The sequence below is a fragment of the Artibeus jamaicensis genome, unplaced genomic scaffold (assembly GCF_021234435.1).
Source record: "Artibeus jamaicensis isolate MK-2021 breed Jamaican fruit bat unplaced genomic scaffold, CSHL_Jam_final scaffold_36, whole genome shotgun sequence".
In the NCBI taxonomy this organism is placed as follows: domain Eukaryota; kingdom Metazoa; phylum Chordata; class Mammalia; order Chiroptera; family Phyllostomidae; genus Artibeus; species Artibeus jamaicensis.
In genome coordinates this window covers 247,755-270,112 of record NW_026522041.1, presented here as the reverse complement: position 1 = coordinate 270,112, position 22,358 = coordinate 247,755, and the positions used below count along the sequence as shown (strand labels likewise).

The 22,358-nt window shown below is 53.7% G+C and overlaps 1 protein-coding gene across 5 annotated transcripts in view; it reads left to right on the top strand.

Annotated features, from left to right (window-relative positions):
- The window catches only part of GRIK5 (glutamate ionotropic receptor kainate type subunit 5), a 54,317-nt gene that overhangs the window by 17,994 nt on the left and 13,965 nt on the right, over window positions 1–22,358 (top strand). For 4 of the 5 annotated variants that reach the window (XM_037160048.2, XM_037160049.2, XM_037160046.2 and 1 more), the window contains 4 exons: window positions 3,895–4,098; window positions 17,398–17,514; window positions 17,711–17,820; window positions 18,264–18,437. In XM_037160048.2, the coding sequence (XP_037015943.1) occupies window positions 3,895–4,098; window positions 17,398–17,514; window positions 17,711–17,820; window positions 18,264–18,437 (605 nt within the window). The remainder of the gene's footprint in view (window positions 1–3,894; window positions 4,099–17,397; window positions 17,515–17,710; window positions 17,821–18,263; window positions 18,438–22,358) is intronic. The other variant, XM_037160047.2, reaches the window with a different exon arrangement.

The window sequence follows — 22,358 nt, the reverse complement described above, 5'->3', positions numbered from 1 at the left end:
TTTTCACCTACATGTCCCTAGTGATCAGGGAACCCGGCCACCTTCTTGTGTTTATTGGCTATTTGCAAATCTTCTTTTGGGAAGTCTCTGCTCCAGTCTTTATTTTTTTTTAATTGTGAGTTATTTATATATGCTGGACACAGTCCTTTGTCTGTAATAAAATGTGTATTACAGATGTCTTCCCTCACTTGGTGGCTTGCCTTTCCACTCACTGGTGTGTTTTTTCTCTCCCAGTGGTATCGTTTGATGAAAAGATTTTTAATTTTACTGCAGTTCACTTTATCTGTTTCTTTTTCTTTATGGTTAATTCCTTTAGAATTTAATAATTCTCTGGGCCAAGGTCATGAAGATAGTCTGTTTATTTTCTAAAATTAATACATTTCCATTATATTTAGATCTACAATCACCTGGGATTGATTTTTATGTATCACTAAGGGGAAAGGGATCAGAATACATTTTTTTCCATATGGATGTTTAGTTGAGCAGCACCATCTATTAAAATAATCACTCTTGACGCCTTCACCAGAGTCTGACCTTCATCATAAATGAGTGTCCACGTAGGTGTGGGTTTCCGCCCCTCCGTCCTATTGTCCATTTGCCCATCTTTGCTTGCGTACCACATTGTTAAGTATTAATATCTGGTAGGGTGACTGTTTCTGTTTTCACGTTCTTTGGGATCACTTTGGTTCCTCTTGACCCTTTGCATTTCCATCTGCCTTTAAATATCATACTTGAATTGAGTGCGGGCCTGCGAACCACACGATCATGGTTCGATTCCCAGTCAGGTACATGCCTGGGTTGCAGGCCAGTTCCCAGTAGGGGACTCACGAAAGGCAACCATACACTGATGTTTCTCTCCTTCTTTCCTTCCCTTTCTCTCTAAAGATAAATAAATAAAATCTTTTTAAAAATAAATAAATATCATACTTCAAAAGTTTTAAACATTTTACTATTTAATATTAAAACTTTAAAACTAGGTAGGGACAGGCTTTAATATGACCCTAAATGAGGTGAAAGTCAAAGGGGGATGGAGCGAAAAATCAGTCTCCTTTTCTCTCCAGTTCTCCATCCCCCCACCCAGAAGCCATCCTTCCATAAGTGTCTGTGCAGATACAATCACGTCCCCACTCTTTCTGTCACACAGAGTAGCATACTGTACACATTTTGTAGCTTGTTTTTCCCTCTTAACTACATCTGAGAGGACTTGTTTTAGCAGTTGCCTGGGATACTTTGATGATGTCAGTGTTCTTTTTAACCTGTCCCGAATTAGGCTGCTCCAGTCTTGGCTCCAGTCTTGGCTCCTGCTGCAGGTGTGCCTCCAGGACCGGCTGGGCCCCACCTTTTGGGTGCAGGTGCACAGACAGACATTTGTAGGATGAATTCTCAGCTCAGACTTAGCCCCAGCCCACTGTCTTTGTCTGTCATGCTTCTGCAGAAGATTCTCTTTGAAGAAGCCTGAACACCCTGGATTAGAGGCTCCTGTAAGACCCTCAATTCTGACGGTCTGGGGTTCTAGATTGAACCCTAGATCCCTGTTTTCTGATCTTGAGTTCTGTTCACAGGCCCAGTCCCTGTTTCTGGTTATGTAAGCTCAGACCCTGGTCCTGAGGCCTTGACCCCAAATGCACAACCCAAGTGCTTCCATCTGGAATTTGGATATCAGCTTGGACTGCTGGAAGGAGCAAGGGCTTTGGACCTCACAGCAACGGGGTTCTGAATCCCAGCTCTTCTCGATCTCCCCTTCCCACTGACCTGCTTCAGCTACGTGGCCTTGGGCAAGACACATGCCCTCCCTGAGCTCCAGTGTCCTCCTTTGCATGTCCAGGGGGCTGTACTAACGCCTTCCGGCTCTAACACCGGGTGCTTATCTAGACCATTCTTGAATTTTGATTCTCCAGCTTTGGTATCCAACCTGGGTCCCTGGCTCTGTGTCTGGCTTCTCCCGTGCTGCTCTCAGATTCTGTCCACTTGGGTTTGGTCTGGCACAGGGCTTCAGAGCAGAGTCCTGGAGTCACCCTGACTTGTCCATCTCAGCCACTTACCACTTCACTTCTCAGGCCCCGTGTCCTCATCGCTAAAGCAGCGGTAATAATACCGACCTCCTACGCTGACAGAATAGCTGTCACACAGCAAAGCCCACAAGAAACGCTCGTTGATGCTGCTATTATTAGTAGTATCTCACATTTCTACCCCCAGTTCCACAATTTTGGATTTGAAAAGGCAGCTCGGGAGAGAGAGAGGGGGGGAAAAAAGGCACTGACTTCCCTCCATTTCATCGCCCCTCAGCTGTGGGGCTTTGTGGGGTCCTAGAATCCAGAATTTATAGTAGGACCTGGCCTTATAGTACCTGTCACTGTGTAACCACCTCAAAACCTGGAGGCTCAAAACAATCATGAGTGTTATTTCTCAAAATTCTGTGGGTTGACCGAGCAGTTCTGCTAGTCTCACTATGGCGGCTGTGTTCTTTGGCAGCCGGGCTGGGCTGGGAGGTCCAGAATGGCTGTGGGTACTGGCCGCTGGCCAGCACACCTCAGTTCACTCCTCCGAAAGCAGGCTGGCCCGGCTTCCTTACCAGGTGGTCCCAAAATGCTGTTCTGAAGGCCCAGGCTCTGGAATTCACACAGTGTCACTTGCACTACATTCTGTTGGGCAAAGCAAGTCTCGAGGCCAGCTCAGAGCCAAGGCGCAAGGAAATCGGCCCTACCCCTTGATGGGAAGAGCTGCAAAATATTGCCGCCACGCCTGCCTTAGAGCTCGGTAATGATGTGTTGAATGACCGAGGTGACAGGCCACTTGACCTCTGTCACCCTCAGTTTCCCCGTGTGGAAAATGAGTGTAATAACACCTCCTGTGTAAGGTCATTGCACGACATCAAGGTGATAGACTCCAGAGGACACATGCAGCCCAGGCGCTGTGCTCAGCAGGCAGTCAGGACACGGTCACTGTCGTGGCTGTTGCTGCAGAGTTCTCCCGACTTCCCTAAGTCCTGCCTCTTTTCATTCCTAAGTCCAAAGTGACGCTGCACAAACAACCCCTTAGGCAGCACCTATGGCAAGGTGAGTTTCCCTTCTGTTGCGGGCACCCTCCTGGGCCCCGTCTCACGAGCCCTGGGAGCATTCTCTCAGCTTGCACACTTACTCGGCACCACAGGGGTCCATAGACTTGGCTCCAACCCCTCAGGAATAAGCATCGTGGTAACAAACCAGCACTAGGCCGGAGTTTGCAAGCTGGCAGGTGTTAGTTTAGCCTGCACAGCGTTTTTAAAAAGTGGTATCAGGATTTGAACTGTGGCTAACCTTTATAATTAGGAGATTTTATAAAACCACCTGGGTTTCCAGATCCTCTCAGTGTGGACCATCTGGCATCTCATGGTGGCAATGGGCTGCAGCTGACTCCCAGTGGGGCAGACCCTCTTTGAAGTCGGTTCACTACTGGGTGTGTAAAAATGTGTAGACCAGAACAGAAAATATCAGGATATATTGCCACAGGCATAAATGTAAGGGCCGTTTTGTGGAACTAGGTCCCTTCCGTTAAGGTGTGTGGGTCCCTACGCATTTCACAAGGTAAAATGCATCTCTTACTGTAGGTTGTAGCCAAAACTCTAGAAGACCCTGTTCCAGCCTGGCTTGACCTCCATCCAGTGATACACTCCCAGGTCACCTGCCTCCCTCATGGGCATGTGAGGTGGAGACGGACGAATGCCAGTTTGGTCACGGAGACGACGGCACCCTGTCATCTGCTCGGGGCTGGCAGAGCCCATTCGTTTTTGCCGTGTCTTCCAGGCCTGTTTCCCACTCAGCGGATTCTGGATGCAGTTGCCCAGCCTGGGCCCCAGGACCCTGACCCAGCCTCCAGATGCCCGGGCTCTGACCCCACTTCTCCCTGCCTCTCCAGGAAAACCCATACGTCATGCGCCGGCCCAACTTCCAGGCCCTGTCGGGAAATGAGCGCTTTGAGGGCTTCTGCGTGGACATGCTGCGGGAGCTGGCTGAGCTGCTGCGCTTCCGCTACCGCCTGCGGCTGGTGGAGGATGGGCTGTACGGAGCACCCGAGCCCAACGGCTCCTGGACCGGCATGGTTGGCGAGCTCATCAACCGGGTACGGCTGCACCAGGCTGGGACAGGGAAGGGGTCACAGCCTGTGCATGGGCTGAGGGAGGGTGGGCCGGGGCAGCTAAGGGGAGCCTCAGAAGCCACCCGGCACATAACAGAAGAGGAATGAATCACTGAGGGCTCCCCATGCCAATGATGTGCTGTGTACCTGAGTCTGGCAAGGGCCATGGGGTGGACACGTGGGGAAGAGTGGCTGTGTGTCACCTCCTGTGTCCCAGATGTTTGCCAAATGCTCCCTACGCTGCCATGGCTTATGGTGCCCAGAGATCTGAGTGAACGAAAGAGATGTCGAGTGGGAGGCAGGTGGAGGACAAGGAGATGAAGAGAGGCTTCCTGCGGAAGTCGGGGACCAGGCCGAATTTGTGCACCGTGCCCCGCACCCGCCAGGAGGGCCTGGCACATGGCAGACCTCGAGGCTGCCTGCTGAACTCACGAGGCTGCTCATCAGCGTTTGTTGAGCTCCTGCTCTGTCTTTGCACCATGCCGGCTACACAGGGTATAGTGGTGAGCACAGGGGACCTGGGCCCAGCCCACGAGAGTTTAATGTCTCCTTAGGATGCAGAAAAGCAAATGACCACAAGACAGAGCCACTGGGGCTGTGACGGGGGAAATTCGGTCCTAGGGGAGGCGTCTTACTTAGCCAGGCATCCAGGGAGGGCTTCCCAGAAGAGGTGACACTCAAGCAGGATATGATGCTCTCACAGTGTGGAGTCAGAAAGAGGCAGGAGGCCTGGGAGGACAGTGTTTTCCAAGCTGAGGAAGTAGCATTTACAAAGGTCAGTGGATAAGAGAGAGTGGGTCACACTAGAAGCGCCAGCGAGCCCTGCGTGTGGGCAGTGTCTGGATGAAGGTGAGGGGGGAGAGTCGGGAGCCCAGGAAGGGGAGGGTGCATCAGAAAGAATATTTGGGAGTCTGACCAACCTGGGTATGAGTGTTCTGGTGTGTCCTTTCTCTTCCCCGGAGCTCAACTTCCCCTCCCCCCGTGGGATGGGACAGTGAAACCTGACAGGTCTGTAGTGAGCACTGCAGCACCACCCGTGTTACTGGTCAGGGCAGGGTCCGTATGTCGTTCCCCTTTGTAATCCAGGCACTAGAAGCCCACTGGACTCCCAGACATAGAGGTGGGACTGAGCCACGGGAGACAAATAAGTGCCTGTTTAGGGCACACCCAGGCAGGTGAGTAGGGCAAGAACCTGTGGCCATGAACATTAGGGCAGCCTTGACATTGGACTTGGCTAAGGGGACTGGAGATTCTCACCCTCCTTCCTCTTCCATCCCAGAATTCACTGCATCCAAGCCCCTGAATGTCACCAGGGTAGACTTTAAAAGGCCACCTTACTTGACAAGGACATTTATCCCATAGGGCACAGATTTTCAAAAGTTGTTTTGACTGCAAAACCTTTTTTCCAAATGAAAGTGCCCTCAGAATCCTGGACAAAGCAGATCTTCTGTGATAGAGGCGGAGGTGGGGGTGTCCCCTGGGTCCTGGCGGCTGGGTCTCCCCACCCTACCCCACAGGCAGGCCCGAGGCACTGTTCTGCAGGCTGCCAATGGTTGGAAGCTACTGCCCCAGGTGAGTTTAAAGGGCTTGAAGCTGGAACCTCAGGAGACAGGAGACAGGAGGCGAGGAGTGTGAGAGGTGGCACGTGGCACCCCCCTGACTGGCCTGTTTCCACCTGACCTCCATTTCCACAGCTGGGTCATCAAGGTCCCCAGAAATAAGTAAACTCCAGGGGAGTAGAACCCCCCTCCCCCATAACTGAAATCACTAAAATGGACACCAGTTCATTTATCAGCAAAGAAGTAGTGAAGTAGCCCTGTTTACAGCTGCGTGACCTTGGGCAAGAGTCTTCCCACCCTGTACCTCGGGCCTGCACCATGGGATTGTGGGAGAGTTTGGTGTGATGGTGCCTGGGAGTGAGCACAGGGCAGTGGCCAGGAGCTCTTCTGGTCAGCCGCCGCAGTCATTGTCTGAGTCCTGTTTGAATTTTGGCTTTGCTGCGCAGTAGCTGTGTGACCTTGGGCAAGTTACTGAAACTCCCTATAACATCATTTCTTTAAGTGTAAAAACTGGGGAAACAGCAGCTGTTAGCAGCCTGGGCTGTCATGGGCATGAAATGAGCTAGTCCGCATAGGGCCTGAGAGCGGGGCTGGCAGGCGGTGGGTGCAGTGTGCAGGTGCCCGCTCACAGTACTGTTAATGTTATTTCTATTGACACAGCGGAATGTGTATGTATGTATTCATACGTTTGCCCGTTCCCCAGCCAGTGAGCATTTACCTAGTGTTTGCTGTGTATCAGGCCCTGTGCTACACCCTAGGGATATAGTGCCAGGCTTGGCCTTGCTCTTACTGAGCTGGTTAAAGAGTTTGGCTCTCAGGGGGAGGTCTGTGGAATGTGTCCCCCAGGGTTTGAACCGGCTTAAGTGAAGAAACAGTCAGCAGGGTGGGGGCGCAGCAGGGCTGGCAGGATGACAGGCGGGGAGGTAAGAGGACGGCAGAGATGGAGATGGGGAGGCTGGAGCCTGCCAGGGCTCGGTGGCTGACTGCCTGGGGTGGGGGACATGGGAGAGAAGACGTGGGCGTTCTTCTCATTCCTGGCTCGGGCAGCTGGGCGATGGCGGTGACATTTAGGGAGAGAACACTGGAGGAGGAGCCGGCTGACAGCGCAAAGGACAGGCGGAGTCTGGCCTCGCCGAGGCTCAGCTGCCTGCTGTGGGATGGCCGGGTGTGCCGAGCTTTGCGCAGACACTCCCAACCAGCCTCGCAGCAGCAGCAGCAGCAGCTGCGTTTGACTTCACACCATGTGCCAGGAGCTCTTCAAGTGCTGCTTCATTCTCCTAGCAGTCGCTTATGGCCTGGAGGATCACTTCCCTCCTACCGCTGTGAGATCTGGGGCTCAGCAGTGAAGGGACCTGCTTGCCCCCCACCAACACACACACACGCACACAGGGTCTCCAGGTACGTCTGACCCAAGGCCTTTGCCCTTTCCAGACACCCAGCAGGTACTTGGGAAGCTGCAGGGAGCAAGGTAGTGCTCACTAAGACCATGCCAGGCCCTTGTCCGAGCTCTGTGAACTTGTGTTAACTCCTTACCTGTCCATGGCCACCTCGTGAGGAGGGCCTGGTATTAGCCCAGTTTTCTCTAATGGACAGATTGAGTCACCAAGGTTCCATGTCCAGGCCATACCTCTAGTGACAGGCAGAGCCAAGTCTGGCGTTGCAACAGGCTGGCCCAGAGCTGATGAGTAACTTCCAGGTGGAAGACAGCCCGAGGCAGCGGCATCTTGAGTCACCCCGGGCCAGGGCAGGGCTCACCAGCGAGTCTAGAAATATGGGCCATTTATTCCACCCAGTGGCCATTGCTGGGATTGGCCTCCCTGCCTTCACTGCCATGGTGTGAATTTGGGCCCCGGCCCCTCTCACTGCCCTGCTTGCTGGCCTACTGGCCTCCCGTTTCTCTCTACTCAGGTTTGTCCTCCGGTCGAGTCTTCTACGATGCAAGTCTGATCTGTCACTCGAATGCTTTAGCTATAGCCTTCCGGGGTCTTCAGGATAAAGTCTGCCCTCCAGCCTGGCCCTCAAGGGCTAAGTAGATGTCTTAGGCTGGGGTCCCAGGAAGAGGACTTTGAGATGGAGGTTGGTGGGTAGGAGGTTTGTTGGGGCGCCCTGGGAAGCCAGCCCTGTGAGGGAGTAAAGGAGCAGGCTTGGGCAGCGGGAAGAACTGAGCTGCGATGCAGCTGTGACTGGGCCTCGGCTGTCCTGCGGGCAGCTCTGGAGCTGGCAAGGGGGCAGGCCATCACACCCCTCACCTGTACATCGCTGCACAGGACTGTCCTCAGGGAGGGGCAGGACCTTGGGTGAGGGGGTTCTTTCACCTTTAGAGTTGGCAGCGATGCACCCAGCTCTCTGCAGCTGGGGCGGTGAGTGCTCTGTCCGGAAGCAGGGCCGGGCAGCCACCAAGGTACTACAGCTGTGAGCCGGTTAGAAGCCAGGCAGAGCCTGCCTCAGGCTGCCCAAGTTCCCGTGTGATCCCTGGCAAACCCCTTCATCTCTCTGGGCTTAATTTGCCCTCTAAAATGGGGGGTGATATTCCCTCCGAGTTTTGTGGGCAGTGGGTGAGGGAGAGGGCAAGGTCCCAGAGCAGAGTCCCCCCTGATCATGAGCATCTGTGGGTCAGGAGTTTGGATGTTGCTCGTGTTCGGAAGCCATTAGAAGGTTTTAAGCAGAGAATGTGCTGAGATCTAATTTGGTTTTTTTTTTCTTTTATTTTTTATTGAGGTGGAATTCGTATAACAAAATTAACCATCTTAAAGTATACAATTCAGTGGCATTTAAAGTATTCATAATGTTGCATAAGCATCACCTCTGTCTAGTTCCAAAACATTTTCGTAACCCCCAAACAAAACCCCATACCCCTTAAACAGGTTCTATTCTCTCTATCTTAAGCCCCGACAACCACCAATCTGCTGTCTCTCTGGATTTATCTTCTAATAGTACATCATGTAAATGGAATCATCCAGTACACGACCTTTTGCATGTGGCTCTCTCACTCAGCATGATGCGATTGAGGTCCACTCATATTGTAGCTTCTGTCAGCACTAAATCCCTTTTCAGGGCTGAAAGGTCTTCTATTGTATGGATGTGCAGCCATACATCCATGCAATGTGTATGATTTAATTTTTTAATGACTTAAAAATTATTACTCTCACCCTGGCTAGTATGGCTCAGTTGGTTGGAGCACTGTCCTCTAACCAAAAAGTTGCAGGTTTGATTCCCAGTTGGGGCACATACCTAGGTAGAGGGTTTGATTCCCCAGCCCAGGTACGGACAATAGGCAACTGACTGATGTTTCTTTCCCTTCCTTTCTCAAAGTAATGAAAAAATGTCCTTGGGTGAGGGTTAACAAAACAAAACAAAACAAAACAAAATAAAATAATAAAATAGAAAATAAAATAATAAAATAGAAAATAAAATAAAAATAAAAATAAAATAATAATAATAAAATAATAATAAAATAAAAATTACTATTCTCGCTACTGTCTTGAGAAGCAACTGCAATGATGCCAGAGTAGAAACAGGTCTGCCCACTTAGAAGGTCAAAGGAGGGTTTGGAGGAGAGAAGGTGCTGGTTTGTGCGTCAGTGGTCTCTCTGTTGGCCGTGCCACTGGGTTGGGTGTGTGCAGGAGAGAGAGGAATCCAGGGCGTCTGCAGGCTTTGGCCGAAGCAGCCGGGTGATTGGTGAGGCCGGTTTCCCCCATGGGAGTCTGTGAGAGGAGCAGTTTGCAGGGTCAGGGAAGTACCTCATCTCTGGCCATGGATCCTTTGAGATGCCTGTTGGAAATTCGAGTGGAGAAATATGGATTTCGTTGTGCGGCTGAGCGTGCATCATTTAACTCATCCGCTCCTGACGGGTATTTGGGTGATTTCCAGTTTCCGCCAGCACAGACAGTGCCGCCAATCAGCCGGGTCTGTGGATTTGTGGATGTGCTCCTGAGGGACAGTCTCCAGCAGTGGAAGCACTGGGTCAAAGGGTATGAATGGTTTGGGTTTTTTTTAGTTTATACTGCCAAGTGGCTGTTCAAAAAGCTTCCATCAATTTATATTCCCACCAGAAGTGCACCAGGATGTCAAACTTCATGCACTCTTGCCAACAATGGGTATTATCAATCTTTTAAAAAAGTCTTTGCCAGTCTGAAAGGCTAAAAATGATATTGTTTTCACCTAAACTGGATGTTGATGGCTGTATATTAATCCCTGCGTGGGTGTACTGTAATTAGTGAAGCATTTTTTATATTGAGTTGTTCCCAGGTGTTCAGTTTTGTCTGTGCTGTTATGAACAACTGTAAACAAACATCTTTGCAACAGCCCCGCCTCTGTTGCAGCTGATTGACTGGCTGTCCGACTGGAGTGACTGTGGAAGAGGAAGACCCTTTGCATGGCCTTGGTTGTGTATTGTTGAACTGTTTCCTAGAAAGACTACACCAGTTTGTAGACAGGCTCTTTCTCAGCACTGAGGGTGTTGGTTGGCTTTTAGATATTTAGACAGCCCCCTGTCATTTTTATAGATGGCAAACATTCTGGTTTTTCCTGCTTTGACTGGTGGACCACCAGTCAAAAGTGGTAGGTGGGGGCTTAAGTGGTAGGGTGGTAGATGGAGCGGGAGCCCCAGTTCAACTCAGAACAGGCCCACCAGGCCCATGGGCCCACCCGGTGCTTTCCCCACTCCTGGTTGTGTAGTTGGAACAGATACACGTGGCAGCTGTCTGAGCTGACCCTTGGAGTCAGGGCCATTGTGGTGGCAGGAGCCAAGATGAAGCCCCTAGAACTCCACATATTTCCCAGCACAGCAATCCAAAAGTAATTCTCCATCCTTTGGGGGAAGTGCAGTGATCAGTGCCACCATCAATGGCTTGCAAGAAGCAGGGGTAGTGATCTCATCTCCGTTCAGTGGGTTTGGTCTGGGCAGAAGGTAGCAGGTCTTGGAGAATGACTGCAGATTATTATAAACTTAATCAGGTGGAGACTTCAGTTGCATTTGTTGGCCCAGATGCAGTGTTTTTGCTAGAGCAGGTCAACACAGCCCTTGGCAGCTGTTGCGAGCTACTGACTTGCCAGATGCTTTTTGCTCCACGCCGTTCTCCCAGGACCACTGGAAACGGGAGCAACTTCAACTCTCTCCCTCCCTGTCATCGTGCAGGACCCAGAGAACTTGGCCTCCACGGTCCGCACAGCGTCAGCTGGCCCACACAGTGAGCAGGAAGTCGCATTTAGGAAGGGGTGGCAGTAACCCAAACCCGCTGCTGACATCCATCAGTCAGGCTCCGTCTGGAGACCAAAAGCACCAGCTACTTGAACGGAGAGAATTTGATATAAGAATTGATTACTGGGTAGAAAGTGGTGAACCAGCTGACTGAAGAGTAAACAAGACCAAAGGGGTATGGAGGTAGCGTCTATAGAAAGGCTGAGGGCTGAGGGGACAGGGGAAGAAGTTGGAAAGGTTAAAACTTAGAAAGTCAGATGAGAGTCCCAACTGAGCCAAACTGCAGAGCTCGGAGGTCGGGGTGCTGCGTGGCGGGCACTGGCACCGTTCGGTGTGTTTTGGGATTTGGGTAGTGACTTGTACCTGGGTCCAAGTTCATTGTGCTACTTCAACCCATTTACCAAACAACCCATTTGGCTTCTCATTTGGAGGGAGGCCCAGGGCCGGCCCTGGGCAAGCCCGTCTGCCACCTGGGCTGCTGACGCAGCAGGTGCAGGGATGTGAGGAGAGCTGGTGGCTGGTAGTGATGCAGTCACCCAGAGGTGACTCACAGCGTAGGCCTCTTGGGTTTGGAGCAAACCCTGCTGTCTTCTGCAGATTCTCCTTCTGAGAAACTGCTCACTCCTGGGCCCTCCTAGAGGCCGAGCAGCTGCCCATGGGCAGTGAGTGACCGTGTGGCCTGAGCATTCATGCCACCTGGGTGTTGTCATTTTTGCATCAGTCAGGATCCTGCCGGGAGACACACCATGCCAGATACTTGAATGAAGAGAATTATTTACTAGGAATAAAGTCATTACTAAGTAGCTGGGAGGATAAAATTGAACTCCGAAGCAGAGATCAGCAAACTTTTTCTGTAAAGGTCCAGATAGTAACTCTTTTTGGCTTTTGGGCCATATTGTCACAACTGCTCAACCATTTTGTTGTAGGGACACAATCATAGGCAATATGGGCATGGCCCAAATGGGCATGGCTATGTTCTAATAAAAGTTTATGTGCAGAATGAGGCAGGGGGACTGGACTCGGCCTCACCGTTCCTCCCGAAAGGCAGACAGTGACTACATTGCTAGTTCTGAAGGAACAAAGAAACTACTGGAAACAGAGGGAGGGAGGGAGGTCAGGCTGGTGCTGCAAGTGTGAGGAAGCTGCAGGCTGGATTCCTCTGCCCACCCAGGGCAGAACCGCGGCTGTGGGTGCGGAAGGGCGGCTGTGGGTGCGGAAGGGCGGCTGGGGGCCCGAGAGTAGCCTGGAAGGAGCAGATCTCTTCTCCCTCCTCAGCCCCCCTCTAGGGTCCCCTCTGGGCAGAGGCCGGCAGGGAGCCTGTGGCAAAGCAGAAACGTGGCTTGCCCAGAGCTGCCCAGAGCTTGACCAGAGCTGGTGGAGGGGGCGGGGTTCGGCCGGAGGACAGTCACGGTGGTTTGGCTGGCTTTTAGGCAGTTAGACAGCCACCTGTCATCGCTTCCCAGTCTTTTTGGCTGAGATCAAGTGTAGACAGCAGCCCTGTCATTCTGCAGGTGGCTCATCATCTGAATTCTTTCTGATTTCATTCTGGGGATTAAACTACTGTCTCCCCTTGGGGAGGGCGGTCTCCTCTAAGAAACGAGTGTCTGCTGGGCAGTGAAGGGGGAAGAGGAGGAGGTGGGAAGGGGGTTCTGAAGGTTGGAGGAGCCTGGAAGGAGCTGGGAGCGTGTAAGAATCCGTCCGTCCCTGCTTCGGGGTGAAACCCGTATCAACGTGACCCCCTGTCACACCACTTAGTCCCACTCCAGCATCTTCACGGCTGTCATAATTCACCCCCTGAGCCCCCCACTTCCACTGTCGCTCCTGTGGTCTATTCTCACAGCGGCCAGATCGAGTCACCCTGCCGCCGCCCCTCCCCCACTCTCAGACGGGATGTCCTGTCACCCTGGGAGTAGAATCCAGTGCCCTCGCCATGGCCTGCCAGACCCTACCTGGCTCCGACCTTGTTCTGCTGCGTTTTTCATGCCTCCCATTCTGCCCCAGCCACCCAGGACATACACGTCACTTCCCACCTCAGGGACTGTTCCCACTGCCCTGCAGCCTGGCGCTTTCTCCCAGGTCTTCTCCTGCCTGTCTCCCGCACTTCCTCCCTGTCTGTGCTGAGACCTGCCTGCCGTGGGGGCGGGCAGTCTGGGCCGTGCTGCCCCGCTGCGTTTCTCTTCAGAGTGCCTGTCGCTGGCCAGCATGTTTGTATTCACTGCTGTACTCCCAGAGCTAGAGCTGTGCATGGCCAGTGGCGGGTGCTCCGCAAATATTTGTCGAGCAGGTAAACGAATGAAGGAACAGGTGGAGAGGGCAGAGTCGCTGCCACAGAGGGAGCTGGGATAAAACACCATAGGCTTGGTGGTTTATAAACAAGATTTATTTGTCTCAGTTCTGGAGACTGGAAGTCCGAGATCAAGGTGCTGGCTGATTCGGTGTCTGGTCAGGGCCCAGAGACAGCTGTCCTCTCCCTGTGTCCTCTCGCACGGTCCCAAGGAGCCTGCATCGTAAGGACACGAATCCCATTCCCCAGGGCTCCACCCTCATGACCTAACTGCCTCCCAAGGGCCCCCACCCAAACGCCCTCCCACGGAGGGTGAAGATTTCGACATGAGTTAGAGGGACACACAGTGTTTTGTCTACGGCATTGGGGGACAAGCCTGGAGAGAGGCGGGCACAGGGCCTCACGGGGCTTGGCCGGGAGTGTCAGCCGGGGCTGGTGTGCCTGGTGGTTGTTCCTGGGCTTCCTCAGGCCCTCACGCCTGCTGGGTGGCCCGGGTAGCAAAGACAAGCTTTCCAGTCCTGCAGGACGTGACCTGGGCAGGGGCCGTGGAGGCTGAGAGAAGCAACTGGATTCCAGAGGTGTTTGGGGTTGGAGTCATGAGGGCTTGAAGACAGATGTGTGAGGAGCGAGGAGGGTGTCGGGTGCTCCCGGCTTCTGCCTGGGGCATCATTAGGGAGAGGGTGGCGGCAGCTGGGTTTGCTGCCTGTTCACGGGAGGCTCAAGGATTTGGTCGCTCCCTCCTCTGGCCACTGAGCATTCATGGACCCTGGCCTCAGATGCCCTCGGCATGGAAGGAGGGGTGGGAGCAGCAGACAGGTGAAACCCCCTCAGGGGGTGCGTGGTTCTGTGTCCTGGGATCAACTAGAGCGGTCTTCACCTTCACTGTGCCTCGGTTTCTTCATGGGTAAAGTGGCTTCTCTGGGAACTACAGGAGACGCTCCAGGTGGGGCAGCCTCGGAGCTCTGGCCCCGGGGTGAGCACTGTGTGGGCGTGAGCGTTGGACCTGTAGGAGGCTCCCTGATGCAGGGAAGGCGAGGTCTCCGTCCAGGAGCCCCTGCGAGGCCCCCAGAGGAAGCGTGACATTCCTGGGCTGCCAGCAGAGGAGACAGGACAGTCCAGCTGGCCCTGCCTTTGAATGTTTAGTCGCGGAGGTGGAGGCAGAGGCGCTAACAGATATTTTCCAAACTGAGCCAAGTGCTGAAATCAGGGGGTATCGGGCATATGTGTGGGGGGAGGCACGGAAGGCGCTGCAGAGGAAGGAAGGCTTGAGGGGGCCCTGGAGGGGTGGGTGGGGCCCGTTCTTCAGAGCACGGTGGGGCGTCTCGGGCAAAGGGAGTGGTGTGCTCGCCAGTGCAGGGGCCAGAAAGTAGCGAGCACGAGAGGGGCAGCCAGAGGCCCAGGGATTCACTGGGGGGCCGGAGCGGCTCTGGGCTTGTTCAGAGAGGCCAGACTTGGTCAAAACCAAGCAGTATCTGTTGGGAACCTGCCCTGTGTAGGCTCCGAGGTTCACCTCTAACCAGCTAGACAAGGACTTTGTGTAATTTAGTAGGAAAAATAGTCCATTAATAAGCAAACGGTCATGTCCAGTAGTGCTAAGCAGGACATATGACAAGGTAATACGACAATGAGAGGGGTCTGGAGGCTGCTGTGGGAGGGCCCAGTGGGTGAGGTATGAGCTAAACCTTGGATGGTGAGGAAGAGCTGGGGAAGAGCATGTGCAAAGGCCCTGAGCCTGCTCTACTGCAGGGCAAACAGTGAGCACCATGGGCTGGAGCCGAGTGGGTGAGTGGAAGGGCCGTGAGGTGAGGCCAGTGAGCAGCTGGGTCTCAGATCACGTATGGCCTCTGGACCGTGGAAGGGTTTGGTCCTAGGTGCAGTGGCGAGCCTAGGTGGGTTTTAAACAGAGGCCTCTCTTTGGATTGGGGGTTATGCGTGGTGACAGGGAGGCCAGGGAGGCTGATGCCATTGTCAGAAAGATTCCAGTGGTCTGGGCCGGGGTGGAGGTGGAGCGAAATGGACAGATCAAGGAAGCAGAGCTGCTGCCCTCGCCGCTGGAGGAGACACGGAGAATGTGGGAAAGAGAAGCGGGCCGGCCGGGCGTTCGGCCTGAGACCAGGTCTCAGGTATGGGTGAGGAAGCTGGTGAGCGGGTCAGGGACGGAATGGAAAGGGGCCAGGAGCTGGGCAGGCCTTAGGGAGAAGTGGGCTCCTGAGTGCCTGGCCTGGGTACCACCGCATCCTCTTGGCCCCTTCTCGGAGAGGCTGCTGCCTCCTGCTTTCTGAAATGGGTACTTGGGCCCCCGAGGAGGGCCTTGCCAGGGCACAGCTCCCATGCGTGCGTAAGAATAAGTGTGGATTCCTGTGCACAGTCCCCATGCCAGTCATACAAGCATCAGTGCACAAGAGGGGGAAACGCTCCTCACTCTCAGCAACCGGGTGTCCCTAAGAGCGTTCTCCGAGCCCGGCCTCCAGCCGTGTTCTGGGCCCCTGCCACACCTCGTCCTGCTCTGGGGCTCTGCCGCTCTGCTCCCAGGTCACACGGAGGCCGCTGCCACCTTTCCCTCGCCCTGAGTTAGTAGTGGTTTGACCGGTGCCACCCCTTTCTCCTCCTGGTTTATCTTTTCGGTCTGTCCTTTTTTTGTACCATCGAATTGTGTTTGAGGCCTGTCTTGTCTCTGGCTGGATTTCATTCTGGGCCCACGAGCACTCTCCTTGACCTTGATTTTGTTCCCAGCCTGTGCCTCTACCCACGCCTGGGCCTGTGTTGCCTCATGTGCTCTCAGCCTCAGCCCCTGGGGTGAGGACATGTCTCCCCCTGGGCAAGGGCCAGGTCCCTGACTGCTATTTCAGCCACAGAGGGAGGTCTCTGCTTGAATTTGGAGTTAGTCGTGGGGCCTGGTTGAGGCCTGGCGGGTGGAGTCATTATGCCTGGAAGGGACATCCTGGGAGCCAGGTCCCGACGCTCACCCCCATTTTACAGGTGAGCAAACTGAGACCCCCCATCTGAGGTCACCCGGCCAGCTCGGGGCCAAGCTGGGGCTCCCTACTCCCGTGCCCAGCCCTTCCCAGCACGCGGCTCTGCCCTGATGTGGCCATCGTGTTTGCATGCATGTGAGGGCCGTGTGTGCACATGTGGGCCTTGCACTTCTAGAGAAGCTCCCATGTTCTCCGCTCCTCCCTACACTCGTATGTGGGACACGCATCTTCCTGTGTCTGCGTGGGCAGTGCATCACTGGTAGCCTGGGCCTGGGCACGCATGTGTGGGTGTGGCGTGGTGAGCTCATGGTGGTGGTCTTGTAGACGTGACTGTGCACTGTGCTCACACGTGCAGTGTGTATGTGTGTCTCTGGGGGGGTGCCGAGGGTGTGAGCAGTGCCGGGTTTTTTCCCAGCCTGCGTCCTACCCACAGCCAAAGGCCAGCAATGTCCCCCGGACTGGAGCGAGATGGCCCTTTTGGATCAGGGATTCCAGGTGTGCCAGCCAGCCCCCAGCCCCAACCCTCTCTCTGTCTCACCCCCCCACTCCCATTCTTCCCCATGCCAGACCCAAACCCCAGGCACCCCTGCCTCTCTCGAGGCCACATGCAGCTTCCCCAACGTCATGGTCCCAGGGGAGCTGGGCACTGGCTGGCTGCTGGGGCCTGCCAGGCGGGAGGGTAGAGGTCATAACCCCTGCCTTTGCTTGCGAGTGCCTTTGCCCTCTGAGTGTTTCCCATCCATGAAGTGGGGCCCCCAGGGAGCTGTTGGGAGGGGTGCACAGGCGATCCCTGTACATGCTCTCCAGCACGGCTCCTGGAACGGAGTAAGCCTGTGACAAATGCTGCCTGTTGTTAACCAAGACAGAAGAAACCAAGGCCCCCGGAGGGTGCTGAGTGGGTCGCTGTGCAGGCGGCTCAACTCCAGTCCCAGGTTCTCTCCAGGCCCCGGAGTGGAGTGTGTCTGGGGTGGGGCGGTGAGGGGCAGCGGAGGTTTTATAAAGTAGCTCGGTAATGATGAACTGGACAGGGGGACGGGAAGGATCAGATGCCTTGGGGCAGCCAGGCAGGAAATAGGCCCTCAGAGCCTCGTACAGGAGACATGAGGCGAGGAGGGTCCAATCTGGGACACTCCTGGAGCCAGCCCAGGCTCCTGACCCCTCATTTGTCTTCTGATATTCTCTCTTGGTCGCTCCCTGTACGTTTCTCCCTAACTACCCGTCTGTCTCCCTGGCCGCCCCTCTGCCCCTGCCCTGCTTCCTCTCCAGCAGAAGGCAGACCTGGCTGTGGCTGCGTTCACCATCACAGCCGAGCGGGAAAAGGTCATCGACTTCTCCAAACCCTTCATGACCCTGGGGATCAGCATCCTGTACCGCGTGCACATGGTATGGTTCCCACAGAGACGCGGAGGTTGGAGGCAGGGGCTGGCAGTGGGGCTCAGGTGCCGCATCCCCAAGGGAAGTAGAGTCTATAGGCTGGACCTGGGAAAGGCCGGCTGGGCTTGAGAGCCCCTGGCAGGAGCAGGGGCGGGCACTCAGCTCAGGTCCGGGGGGCTCGGGGTCTCACTCCCTCTCCCCACAGGGGCGAAAGCCCGGCTACTTCTCCTTCCTGGACCCCTTCTCCCCTGCTGTGTGGCTCTTCATGCTCCTCGCCTACCTGGCTGTCAGCTGCGTTCTGTTCCTTGCCGCCAGGTGAGTCTACTGCCTGCTGCCCAGGAAGAGCGGGGGAGGGGGCCCGGGGCCCACGACAGACCCGCACATTCTGTGGCCTGTGTGCACCCTCCTCGCCTCCACTCAGGGCCTGGGGTTCCCTGCACCCTCCTCCCCTGTCTCTGCATCTCACCCTGCGGCCCTGACTTGCTCCGTTGTCTGTCTCTGGGCCGCTCCCCTTCCGTTCTTTCTGTCTTTCTGTGTTTCTCTGTCTCCTTCTGCCTCTTCTCTGTGTCTCTCCATCTCTGCATTTGTCTCTCTTTCTACCTGTTCTGTGTGGGTGTGTCTCTCTGTTCATGCCCTGATCTCTTTTCCCTCAGTTTCCTGTCTCTCTCTCTTCTCTCCTGATCCCCGTGTTCTGTCTCTTTCCTTTTTCTCCCCGCTGCTTGACTCCCTTCATATTCCCCTGCCATGTCTCTTCACAGGCTGAGCCCCTACGAGTGGTATAACCCACACCCCTGCCTGCGGGCACGCCCCCACATCCTGGAGAACCAGTACACGCTGGGCAACAGCCTCTGGTTCCCCGTCGGGGGCTTCATGCAGCAGGGCTCGGAGATCATGCCCCGGGCGCTGTCCACTCGCTGTGTCAGTGGAGTCTGGTGAGAGGCTTTCTGTCTGTCTGCCTGGGGCTGGGAGGGGCACTCTGAGGCCTGGGTGCATCGCTGGTCCCAACTGCCAGCTCTGTGGCAGGGAATGGAGTGGGGAGAGCCGGGTCCCAGCTGTGCCACTCACTAGCTGAGTGACCTTGGGTGAGCCACATTCCCTCTGCATGGCTCAGGCTCCTCATCTGGGAAATGGGGATAAAAATGCATATGTGTCAGGTTGTAAGGATTCGGAGAGGCTGTTGTGGAAAAGTGCTTCTGCTGACTCGAGGGGTCATACTCAGAACAGTCCCAGTGCTGTTGCTGTCTCGGACGTTGCCCTGGTGGTCACGGAGGCTGAGAGTCCCTGAGCCGGGACTTCCTTCGCCCTCCTGAGGCCAAGGCCCAGACAGGGCCCCTGGTCCCTGAGAGTCCCGAGAGACCCAGTAGCTTGGACAGAATCTATTTTGCCCCCCTTGACAAGCTCTGAGAAGCTACGTATTAGAGGGCAGACACCAACAACGCATGCTGTCGGTTTGACTCACAGTTTAAAAATTTTTTAAAATATATTTAATTGATTATGCCATTACAGTGGTCCCATTCCCCCCTTCATTCCATTCCACCCTGCACATCCCCTCCCCAACCATTCCCCCCCTTTAGTTTATGTCCATGTGTCACAAGTTCTTTAAATTCTATATTTCCCATACTATTCTTGCCCTCCCCCTATCTATTTTCTACCTACCGTCTATGCTACTTATTCTCTGTACCTTCTCCCCCCTTCTCCTCCTCCCACTCCCCTGTTGCTAACCCTCCATGTGATCTTCATTTCTATGGTTCTGCTCCTGATCTAGCTGTCCTCTTAGTTTGCTTTTGTTTTAGTTGTGGTTGTTAATAACTGTGAGTTTGTTGTCCTTTCACTGTTCATATTTTTTATCTTCTTCTTTTTAGATAAGTCCCTTTAACATTTCATATAATAAGGGCTTGGTGCTCATGAACTCCTTGAACTTGACTTTATCTGAGAAACACTTTATCTGCCCTTCCATTCTAAATGAAAGCTTTGCTGCATAGAGCAATCTTAGATGTAGGTCCTTGCATTTCATGACTTGGAATACTTCTTTCCAGCCCCTTCTTGCCTGCAAGGTCTCTTTTGAGAAATCAGCTGACAGTCTGATGGGAACTCCTTTGTAGGTGACTGTCCCCTTATCTCTTGCTGCTTCTAGGATTCTCTCCTTCATTTTAATCTTGGCTAATGTAGTTATGATGTGCCTTGGTGTGTTCCTCCTTGAGTCCAACTTCTTTGGGACTCTCTGAGCTTTCTGGACTTCCTGGAAGTCTATTTCCTTTGCCAGATTGGGGAAGTTCTCCTTTATTCTTTGTTCAATAAATGTTCCACTTGTTGCTCTTTCTCTTCCCCTTCTGGTACCCCCGTAATTCATATGTTGGAACGTTTAAAGATATCCTGGAGGTTCCTAAGCCTCTCCTCATTTTTTTGAATTCTTGTTTTTCACTCTTTTCTGTTTGGTCATTTTTTTCTTCCTTCTGGTCCAGTCCCTTGATTTGAGTCCCAGTTTCCTTTTCATCACTATTGGTTTCCTATGCATTTCCCTTCATTTCAATTAGTTTAGCCTTCATTTGTTCCTCTAATTTGTGACTAAAATCAACCAGTTCAGTGAGCATCCTGATCACCAGTGTTTTGAACTGTGTGTCTGATGGGTTAGCTATCTCTTGGTCACTTAAAAGTATTGGCTCTGGGGCTTTGAGCTGTTCTTGAACCATAATGTTTTGGTCTGTTCACGCCTGTTAGGTATGAGGGGCGGAGCTTTAGGTGTTCATTAGGGTGGGGCGACCTAGTCGCTGGGTTGTGATGTTGTAGGTAGGGGCGGGGTCAGAGAGGGGCAGTGGTGCTTGTTCTGCTCTCTCTTGGATGTCACTTCCTGCAAGTAAATTGGGCCCTTCTGGTGCTGGTTCCCAGGTGTGTGGGCTTGTGCACCCTCCAGGACCCTGTGGGTCTCTCCAACAAACTCTGTAAGCCTGGGAGACTCTCCCGGCACCTCAAACCCTGAAAGTTCTTCCAATTGGTGCTTTTAGGCTTTAATTCTCGTTGCTGGGGCCCTAGCCTGCACGGTCTGTCTCACTGCTCACTCCTTCACCTGCGTGCGAATGTGTGACCGCGGTCAGCCAGCCGCCTTGCGCCCTCACTGGGTTCACCTGTCGCCACCCCACGCCTAGGATCTTCCAACTGCCGCCTACGCTCCTGGGTCAGTCCTGCCGATCTTTCCTGCCCGACCACCCCTCTGCCAGCCACTGACTCCGCCCCTCTTACCGGTCTGGCTGAATGGTTCATTGTTGACAGACTTCTGTACAGTTCAATTTTCGGTGTTTTGGTTGCATTTTTGTTACTAAAACTTTGTTGTCTTTAAACTTGGTTGTGCGAGGAGGCACGGTGTTTCTACCTACGCCTCCATCTTGGCCAGAAGTCCCACAGTTTAAAATTTTAAAAAATTAGTCGGTGACATTTAAACAGTGGGAAAATTCACTCACAACTCCAGATTCCTCTTCTAGAGGATTTGAAAGACCTGGTGGCGCTCAGCTGGCATTTCCACCTGGCGCTGATGTCCGTTCCTCCATCCTGGGTCCCCTCTCCCCTTCAGTTATATTCTGGCCTGGCCTCCATAAGCACTCGGACTCGCTACCCATCTTTCAAATGGCCTCTGGACTTCACCGTGGTTCCTATAACTCTTCTCATCTCCTTCCCCTCATTAGAACCACAGGAAACCCCTGGCTGGTGTAGCTCAGTGGATTGAGCACAGGCCTGCAAACCAGAGGATCGCGGTTCGATTCCCAGTCAGGGCACATGCCTGGGTTGAAGGCCAGTTCCCAGCAGGGGGCGCACGAAAGGCAACCATACATTGATGTTTCTCTCCCTCTCTCCTTCCCCTCTAAAGATAAATAAATAAATAAAATCTCTAAAAAAAAGAACCACAGGAAACTGAGGAGAATGCTTAAGACAGGGAATGTTCTCCTGGTTCTATTGGAAGACAGACCCAGAGAGAGGGAGTGATTTCCTACAGAGCCTGCATTCGGCTAGAGGCAGGGCAGGGCCAAGCTGGGCTCCCGCCCCGTTGCCACTAACCAGCCCCTAACCCCCTTGGGGCTGCCTGAGCCCAGCCCTGCTCCCCGGGCCTTGGCGACTGCTCCAGGGCCATCCCAGGCACTGGGCCTTCTCAGGGAGCACTTCTCCCTCACCCCCTCCTGTCAGTCACAGTTCCTGCATCAGCAGTCACCCAGCAGACGCAGTCGGGCCCCGCCCTGCGCCGGGCACTCTGGTGTAGAACCAGCCCTCAGGAGGCAGAGGAGCCGAGAATCAATAAGTAAACAGACACATGAACACAGGGACGTCATACTTTATGCTGAGAACATGTGCCAAAGGTACTGCTTAATTCAGAACTTGTTTAATTCCAGACTAACCAAAATGGTGGCAGGTCTTAACTACCATGTGGCATCATTTGCAATTCACTGGGTCTGTTGGTTTTGAAACTTTTGGGTCACCATGATTTTTTTTTTCCTGGCCCTTTGGGATTTGCATTATTTCAAGTGTCCTGCCCTGTATTTGCTTCCTAGTGCTGCTGCAGCAGGTTATACAAATTTAGCGGCTGAAAACAATTCTGTTGCAGTTCTGGAGGTCAGCAGAGCAGAACCCACATCCTTGTCTTTTCTAACATTTAAAGCCACTTCCACTCTTTGGCCCTGGACCCCCTCAAAGCCAGCAGCACGGCACCTTCACGTCGCTCTCTCAGGCTCTGAGCTCCTTCTTCCACTCAGAAGGATCCCTGGGCTTTCACTGGCTAATCCAGGATTATCTCACCATCTCAAGATCCTTAACTTCAATCTGCAAAGACCCATTTAAACTGTGCAGGGAACATGCAGGCTCCGGGGATC